Raw genomic sequence first — 9,971 nt, 5'->3', positions numbered from 1 at the left:
TGACCAATAACAAATAATTAAAGCTCTTTTTGTGGAAGGGATCATCAGGAAAAAGAAAATAACATGAAAACTCCTGTCATAGATTATCAGTACCAGCGAGTGAGATTTATTTGTGAATTACCGGTAATATATATTCATTTAGTGCCCACAATAATAAAAGGGCTGTTAGTGTAGAGGAAAACCAGGAAAAAAAAAAAAAAACTATATCTGCAACATTTTAACATAGACGAAGAGCAAAAACGGCGAGAGAGTACCTGTGAATGAATAGAGAATTAATTTCCGGATTAATATAACTCCATTTAGCGCCGGCAACAAGAGATTAAAGCGCTCTTAGTGGAGAGGAACATTAGGGAACGCGGCCCACCACTCACCGCCCTGTGTGTGGGGAGGGAATGAGAGCGGATTAAACCTCTTCTTATTCCACTAGTGTAATCATAATACCGAGAACTCTGAGCGGGAGGGTTGGGGGGTGAAACGCTTGCGGGAAAGGAAATGGCAGAGAGAGAGAGAGAGAGAGAGAGAGAGAGAGAGTAGCTAAAAAAATAAAATAAAATAATACTGTACGTAAGAGACCTGAGAACCAGAAGGGTATGATGTAAAACGAAGCAATAAATGAAAGAGATATGTATAATCAATTAAAGCATATAGGGAAAGAGACAGTTAGACATGTGTGTGATCTTCCTAAATGAATTAAAGGTACGGTAAAATAGCCGCAGTAAGAGGACAGTTAGAAGAGCACTTAACAAAATCAACACAGACTCCGTGGTGGGAGGAGGGACAAGCAAAATCAACAAGAACAACAAACAAAAACTTTCAAGGCCAAACAACAGTAGCTTCACCGACAAACTGAATTAAATCGCAAACCCTAACGTGAGGAACGAGCATAAAGAACAAGCAAGAACATTAGGAACTAGGCTATACGTTTTTTCACTTTAACTTGACTTAGATTGTCATCTTTCCATGCAGAATGCTGAACTGTAACAACAGACTAACAGTGCAGTATGATGCTAGTCATGAAAGTGTGCCACAGGAAGGATGTAGAGCCGTAGTACTGCCTTTTTTCTGCCACTGAGCTACGTGAAATATGCTGAAAAAGGAAGAAACTCTCGATTAAGGTAAAAAAAAAAAAGAGGAAAAAACAAAGAAAACTCAAGAACAACAGCTTCACCGAGAAAGTTTACCTAATTAGACACCTAAATCTGAGGATCGAGCCCAACAGTGTTAAATCAGTGTTGAAAAGAACCCCGAAACAACGGGGCTAAATTTGTTGGAGAAAAAAGAATAGAAACGAACCAACAGTTAAACAACGGGGCGAAATTCGTGGTGAAATAGACCCCCCAAACAATAGTCAAACAGCGCGCCTAAACTGATATAAAAAGAAAAACACAAAAGTCAAAACAAGGGGGCAAAATTCGTACTGAAAGAGCTCCTGAAACAATAGTCACACAACGAGGCAAAATCTGAGTGAAAAGAGCCCCGGAACAATAGCAGAACATCGGGATCAAACTCGTGTTGAAAGACCTCCCGAAACAATAGCCTAACCACGCCTCAGCCTTGGGGTTGAGAGGAAACTGGGAGGCGGAAGTTACCCTTGGACTCAGCAGCAGAAATGGCAGACACTTCATCACAATAGACGACCGAACGACATGTGGGTAAGTAAAGGATATGATGCATGACGGAACTGATGGTAACCTCTTCAATTTGATGACGTCTATCTCATTTTCTTATTTCTATTTCCATACGATTTTATTAAGATCAAGGAGACTTTTCCCTATGGAAGGGCTGGCTGTACTCTTAACTCCTTGACTAATTTACCTCCTGAGCTGAAGAAAATCGTCTGCAGACAGGAATAATAAAACTGGGACATAACGCATAACAGTTTTTCTTAATTCTTCCAACCTGAGGACTATTTTTTTTCTTTAGCTAACAAATAACTAAAATTATGAGACTATCTGCGTGGTGAATGGGTTAATATATGGCATAGATTACCATTTAGTACCAAAAGCCTCCTCAAAGTTGAGTAGTGTTATTTGGTAATAGAAATAAAGGAAGTCATCGAATTGAAGGAGTTGATAAGCCAGAGACGGAGTACCAGGGAAATGCTGTAGCAGTGCTGAAGCAATTGTGTGAATGTACAAAGCATTGCATGGCTGAAAAAATCGAAGAAAGGCATGACTATGTTTGTGAAGGTATGTCAGAAGTACTGATGCACACTAGTGAGACCTCAGGTAATCGACTGTCCTTAACATTATTGTAAAGAAAACACTCACACGCACGCACACACACACACACACACACACACACACACACACACACACACACACACACACACACACACACACACACACACACACACACACACATTCTTAGACTGTGTATATTTATCTATGCCTACAGTATCTATCTATCTATCTCTATCTATCTTTCTAGTATAAACATAGGTGCAAATTGAAGAGTTCTACGTGAGAACCAACAACATAGATGTGTAAAAAGGAAACACGTGTACAAAAGAAAAATGTATTTATCAAATGAGGATTGTCGTTTAAAAGTAAGGTTACCTATAAAATCCTGTATGTGATAAGGTTTAGAATAAATGCATTTCTCCAGTTTTCTGGACCTTCAGTTGTATGGTATATTTTTACAGCGGCCGCTGGAAGAGGTGTGCTTCCTATATAATTTATTATGATTAAATCGAAAATATTATTCTTGTAGGTGTGCTTCCTGTAAATGATGGCTGTCCATCAGTTACAGGAAGTACACCTACAAGAATAATATTTTCGATTTAATCATAATAAATTATATATATATATATATATATATATATATATATATATATATATATATATATATATATATATATATATATATATATATATATATATATATATATATATATATATATATATATATATATATATATAATGTACCGGTATGTAACTTCTGCATTTTTAATCACCTTTTACAACTCCCAGACAAAACCTTTTTAATATTTTTAATGGTCATGACGGCGATGATGGAATACATACTTTTCCCGATCCCCATAATTTATACGTTTATGGAATGAAGGAAAGAGATAGAGACAATAAAAAGAAGAAACTAACAGTCTATGAACTATTTTCAGAGAGTCCAGCGAAATGAACCAAACCACCTTCAGTCATCACCAACCAGTTCAGTCCAATGACTTTTTACTTGTTTATTTCAATTTCCACGCCATTATACTCAAATAAGGAGAGCTTCTTCCCTTTAAATGGTTAAGGATGGCATTGTCTAACCTCTACATTCGTAAGAGTCTAACCTGAAGTGAATAAAACTGTTTTGAGAAAGCAAGAATAGAATATCCTAGAGACACCATTTCCAAGCAAGTGAGTGACATTATCCAGCGTACATCTCTCTCTCTCTCTCTCTCTCTCTCTCTCTCTCTCTCTCACACACACACACACACACACACACACACACACACACACACACACACACATGGAAATTAATGTGGTGTTAAATAAAGATGACTGAGGAGGTTCTTTGGTCGTGTTGAGATAATGGAGGGTGTGAGATGGGGTCAGGAGAGAGAGAGAGAGAGAGAGAGAGAGAGAGAGAGAGAGAGAGAGAGAGAGAGAGAGACAGACAGACAGACAGACAGACAGAGTGCAGAGGATAAGTCTTTGCTTAGGAGGAGAAAAATGTTGAGGACCATTTACTGAGACAACTCCTAGGGCAATTGCATCAAGCATTTATTCTTTTTTATAAATTCCCTCATCTATCATTTCCGTAAGTTATGCCTTTTCCTCCCGGATATAGTGTATATCAATCTATCTATCTGTATATCTATGTGTGTGTGTGTGTGTGTGTGTGTGTGTGTGTGTGTGTGTGTGTGTGTGTGTGTGTGTGTGTGTGTGTGTGTGTGTGTGTGTGTGTGTGTGTGTGGATAATACAGCAGAGACCTAGTTTGATAACTAAATAGACAGATAGATCGATACACATTTGTGTGTAGAGGCTGGGCACAAGCTCATGCCTTTTATGTGTTCAAAACTACATTTACAATCGGACACCGACATAATCCCATAAAACCATCAGTCCCTCTCACACCGGCACGTTTATTGGGGCACATAAATGAAATACCCGGTAACCAGTAATCGAGGCTCCGGGAAAAGTATTAAGGGAATAACGAAATTTTGGCTGTCCGTCAATCTCGCTCACAACTGAACCAGAGTGACTGGGCGGAGTGAACTCTGAAAAATATAACTAACTGATCCGCGCCGTTTATGACCGACGGACTGACTGGCATGCTACTCATTCAACCACTTCGCCCCGAGTACGTTTTCATATTTTCAGCATGCAGATGATTTTTTTTTCAGTTTAGGAGACATTTCGAAGTGGTTGGGTTGGATAGCACAGGCTTCATTAACCGGTTCAGTACGAAAGAGCTTTTCTAAGTTGAATTCAATCGTTTGGTACTGTAGGGAGAATAAAAAAGACAATACGTATTCGGGTTTGCGTGATTAATCAGTGTTTGCCACGACGTCTGTGTTTATTATATTTTTGCTGACACCAGACGATTTATTTATCCTGGGAGAAAACTCTTACGATAAATGGGTCAGCAACATAATCACTTAACTCCCAAAGGTCTCCCAAAGCTGAAGAAAAGAATCTATCGGTGGCAAGAAATAAATAAATACCAGAGATGTCACCACACTGCAAGAGTTAATGGAGCAAACCTTAAGTGAAACCCTTGACCATAATCAAAATGTGACCGCCTGAGAAGTGTGTGTGAGGGATGCCATTTACCAAAAAGCATTATCGGGACTTGACTCCATTTAGCTCGCCACTAACCTGTTATTACCTTTACCATTAGGGCCTCACGCAGATTTTTTTTTTTTTTTTAACCTGCCTGTCTGGCTGTCCGTCTTGTCTGTTCATCGAGCCAAAAGTAATTTGGGGACTCATCCTGTCAATCCTCCCAATTTCAGACAACCCAACTGGATAATCATGGCGACTTTGTTGGGGTACTTACGGTTATTTTACTTTCGCTCGAGGAGTTGAAGAGGATAAGACATGTGGTTGCAATTTGCACCCTGGGTGGAGTATAACTACAGTTTCCACCAAGGAGGCAAACCTCCTCATACTTGTACACGTATTTCCCTGCGCCTCACCATGGGGAAGGACCCCTCAAAGATTTTTTATATGACGTAAAGCAAACTTAGGGGAAATGTTAAAGACCAGGAAAGACTAAAGTAAATCGACTTGGAGAACAATCGACAGTAGGTTAGGGTATGAAGGCAAACTCAAATATTCGGCTTTCAAGCAATTAGCAGGACGTACGTATTGCAGTATCTGAGTGCTCCTTCTTTTACATTTCTCTCTCCATTCTCTTCATTTAACTCTCCTCATTTACCCTTCTTACCTCACTTTTTTTTTCTTCCACAGACACTAAATACTTCTATCTTTCTCCTCTTACTTATATCCTGTCCTCTCTTACCTTTATTCCTTTTTACACACATTATCCCTCTTTAATCTCGCTCTTCTTCGTCGTTCTCGTTTTCTCCTTCTCACCCTCTTGCTCAGTCCCTCTCACCTCAGACACAAAATGCCGGCATTCTTCCCTTGCATATTACTCAGATCCGGCCCTCTCTGAACACGCTTTACACAGTACTATACGGTATATTTACATTTCTCTTCCTGTCTCTTTAGCTGTCTCATTTCCCCCTCCCTTTCACACTCTTGCTCAGTTTCTCCCTCAGTCCTTCCCCACAGACAATAAACAGTTCTCTCTTGCACATTTTTAGATCCAGTCCCCTCTCTCTCTCTCCCTTACTCAGAAAATACAGCGACAGACTCATGGACAGGCAGATAATTGTATATCTGGATAGATGAATATGATGGATTTATAAATACACAAAAAATAATTCATTCCTCCATCTCTCTTTTTCGTCTTCCCCATTTTCCTCTCCCCTGCCAACTCTCTCTCGTTCTCACTGCTTTTGGCCCCGACTGAGGCTCATTACTGCTTTCCATCACACTAATATGCACCCTTCCCCACTTCCACACACGCAACACTTTCCAATCTCGGCATCAGTTGGCCTCCATGTCACTCAGTCCCTTGTTCCTCTCCCCTCCACTCTTCACCGTCTGCCCTGCTCTTCACTCTCACTGTTTTCACATTCTTTGTCACCTCCTCTTTATTCATGCTTCTGTCCCTTTCCCTGTCCTCTGATCATCACTCTGACAGCTTTTCCTCATTTTTCTATCACCTTCTTTATTCATGCCGACAGCTTTCCGTCACATCTACTCTTAATTTATCACATGCTTTCATTGCTTCAACAACTCTTTACTTTGATATTTTTCTCTTTTTTTTTTCCTCTCTCTGACACTTGCCCATCATTCTGACATCTGTTCAATTTCTCTTTCTCTTCCTCCTCTGTCTCCTCTCATCCATCAGTGTTTTCGCCCTGTCGTATTCTGTGTCCCCAGTTCTGTCTTTCTAAACTCCTTCCTAAATTTCTGTCGTCCATTTACTTTGTGAAATCCTTTTCTTTTCCTTGCCGTGTGCTCTTTATTTGACTCTCTCTCTCTCTCTCTCTCTCTCTCTCTCTCTCTCTCTCTCTCTCTCTCTCTCCCCAAAATAATTCTTCCCTCTTGTCCCTCCTTTCGTTACATTACTCTTTCTCCTTCTCTCTGCTATGTACCCCGCAATGATCCACAATTTTTTTGTCCACACAGGACTTTTTTTTTTCGCTCTTGTCCATCTCCCTTCCACCCTTCCTTTCTCTGTTCCTCTACTACACACGCGCTCGAGAGGCGACTGTGGGTGTTATGTTTTGCTGCTATGCTCGACGTTTGTGTGTGTGTGTGTGTGTGTGTGTGTGTGTGTGTGTGTGTGTGTGTGTGTGTGTGTGTGTGTGTGTGTGTGTGTGTGTGTGTGTGTGTGTGTGTGTGTGTGTGTGTGTGTGTGTGTGTGTGTGTGCTTCTATTTGTCTGTCTGTGAACGAAAGAAGTCAGTTTTTAATCCTACTTTAACCAAAATTTAGTGTGTGCTAGAGGAACAACCAAGGAGTTGACCTGATGCTTTCTTGAACAATATATCAAATGTCAAGGTCAAAGGATTAATTCAAAGATTGACCTAGCAAAATCAGCTTAACCAGTTATTGTCTGATTTTGACCAAACTTGGTGGAAGGGCAGAGGGTAATTCAAGAACGAAAGAGGTCGATTTTGAGAACAATTGGACAAAGATCAATGTCACAGAGCAGGGACAAGCTTCGATCCATGTGTATGTGTGTGAACAAAGCAACTAATGTTATTCTGAATATACTTGGAACAAATTTGACGTATGGGCTGAAGATTAGCCAAAAGGTTGAGCGACTGATTAAAAAAAAAAAATGGTCAAATGATTAAAAACAATAAGTCAAAGACAAGGTCACATGGCTCGGTCAACTTAAACAGACTTTGCCCAGTTCGAGCTAAGCTATTAAGGGTTTAGGGTAAGGCAAGGATAAAAGAGTTCGTTTTTTAAACCAATCAGTCAAGTGTCTAGGTAGCTGGGAGAGATCAAAAGCCAAGATCTCAGGACAAGGTCAATTCATATAGTTTTGATCTGTTGTGGACCACAATTCGTGGACGGTTTAAGGATTGAGCAAGAACAAGATCATTCAGTTATGAAAGCCATGGGTCGAAGGTCAAGGTCACAGGGCAGCTGAAGTTTTGTGAGACCCACCGATGGGCGCGGGGGTAGCACAATGAGTGCTCCCTCTTTTTTTCTTAGTTTCCTTTCTTTTTCCTTTTCTTTGTGTTTATATTCTTCCTGACTTGACACGTTCGAATGCCTGCCTGGACTGCGTAACTGTTGAGGAAAGCATGCCGCAAGCATTCTACCAGAGTATGACACGCAACCTTCGCTTTATGATTTCAAGTCCTTGTTCTGAGTTCTGGGTACAGGCAGAGTGGATCGTTTTCTAGGTACCTTCGGAGTTGTCATAAAACTTCTTCTTTTTGCAATGTATTTTGGACATTACAGCTTGATATCCTCTTGTATGTTGCTGATACAAATTGTATCGATAGTAAAACGACAAATACAATATTCAAGAGATTGTTATTGTGTAATATGCAAAATAAACCATAATGGATGAGGTACTTTGAAGTGTCCTTTCTGATCTAAAATACATCTCTGAAATTCATAAAAAGATCCACTATCAACTCACCGTCGCAGATATGATTTTGCATGAAAAAGGGCATGGAAGAAGTCAGCAGCCTCCTTTCCTTGTCCTTTATATAATATAAATCTTGGAGGAAAATCATCGTGTCACTAGGATTTGATTGTACAGGAGAGACCAGGGAGGAAACGTGCAGGGGCCTGCCGTCTCTTACTCCTCCAGTAAAAGCAAATTAGAGTTACGAGAGGAAACTGATCGTGAGGACTGTTCGTGTTTATTGCCCCTGGACTGATTCACAAACAATCTATCGATTAGATCACTGTCGATATTATAATATGTGTTTCGCAGGAGAGCCATGGAGAATATACAATATTTCCATGTCTCTTGTTCTTTCTGTATGGATAAATTTTAGGTATTTGGGAAAATTGTAGTAGGCCTTGTTTGCTAAGACAAGGAAAGGAAAAATAGGGAGACCCCATTCTTTTGTTCTCCCTGCTGATCAAACTTTGATTTACGAGCGGGAGTTGGTGGTAAGTTTGAGATTTGCGACCTGAAATATTGGGTTTCGGTCGTACTATAATATCGCTTGTTTAACTTCTTCAAACTTTCTCTGACAGGCTGACTGGTATATGGTCCAACTGGGAGAACACCCAGGTATAGAAAGCCTTTCCGTGAATCTACAAGGAATTGTCAAAATCTTGGTGGCCGGAATACCGAGCAGGTCATCTTCACTAAATCTGATTGGCTTAAGGTGGATTTGTATGGTTTAATAAGCATTAAGTCATTATGACGCTGCATTGTGCATTGGTATTTTAGTTGACAACATAGATTTTGTTCATCGTCGGTGAAGGTCATTTTCTCTGGGACAGATTATATTCATGGGGAGGCTAACTAATCTCAAGTAACAGATAATTATAAATGAAGAAACTCCTGACTGACGACGTAATTACGTAAATGTCGTAGGGGCACTTACATGATTTTCGGAAACGCTTTATGATATTCATATAGCTCAATGACAGACGTGTCATAAGAGTGTAAGCTCTCCATGAATGTCTCGTGCAGTCCACTATTAATGTTATTATACATGTGTAGACAATGTTATACAGTTCTAATGTAAATTACAGTTCATACTGGAGATGTATTATAAACTATGTTGAATGATTCTTACGTGATTTGTGCCCAGATTAGTTAAGCCAGACTTCAACCTCGTTTCACGATTTCACCATGTTCATTACGCGGTGCGACTGCCACACACATTCTTCTACATATATAAATAATAAAGAGAGAGAGAAAAAAAAAATATTGAGTTACGATAGATAGATAAATATTGTTAGTTACGATAGCCTCACCGGAATGATTATGTTTATTAAGGTATTTTCATGATCGTGTGCATAGCAAGACAACATTTCATCACCAGCACTATGATGAATATAATACCAGAAGCCCAAAAAACAACTTAACATACTGAATATCGTGTGTTAACATGCTGTTAAACATAAAACGCACATAACTGAAACCATTCCCACGCTTCCATTTAAGAGAAAAATTATAGCGACATTATAAAGGCCATGAAGGCAGCAAGCTCTCCCACGTAATGAGTCGGTCATAACCGAGGACAATGCTGTTATGCTCAAATGTATCACAGCCAGCGAGGTAATGATGATGATAATGAGGGTACGGAGGTACGGAGGCAAGACCTTATCATGGGAGGGTAATGAGGAAGGCTGGATGGTTGTGAAGATGGCCTGTATCACAAGTGACGCGCGAGACTGAGTACAGCCTCTTCTTTGGCAATTTATTATACATATTACACAGAAATATCTTCTTGT

The 9,971-nt window shown here is 39.9% G+C and overlaps 1 protein-coding gene across 1 annotated transcript in view; it reads left to right on the top strand.

Moving 5' to 3' along the window:
* The first annotated feature begins 1,514 nt into the window (after positions 1 to 1,514).
* LOC145394632 (zwei Ig domain protein zig-8-like) overlaps positions 1,515 to 9,971 on the top strand; it is a 156,303-nt gene continuing 147,846 nt past the window's right edge. Inside the window, exon 1 of the mRNA XM_080268414.1 lies at positions 1,515 to 1,652. Coding sequence (XP_080124540.1) covers positions 1,647 to 1,652 — 6 coding nt within the window. The 5' untranslated portion in view covers positions 1,515 to 1,646. The remainder of the gene's footprint in view (positions 1,653 to 9,971) is intronic.

Source organism: Coenobita brevimanus, chromosome 28 (assembly GCF_032717465.1).
Source record: "Coenobita brevimanus isolate Jiangsu-jjx chromosome 28, ASM3271746v2, whole genome shotgun sequence".
NCBI classification, from domain to species: domain Eukaryota; kingdom Metazoa; phylum Arthropoda; class Malacostraca; order Decapoda; family Coenobitidae; genus Coenobita; species Coenobita brevimanus.
Note: the sequence above shows the minus strand (reverse complement) of the source record. Positions and strands in the feature narration are given on the sequence as shown.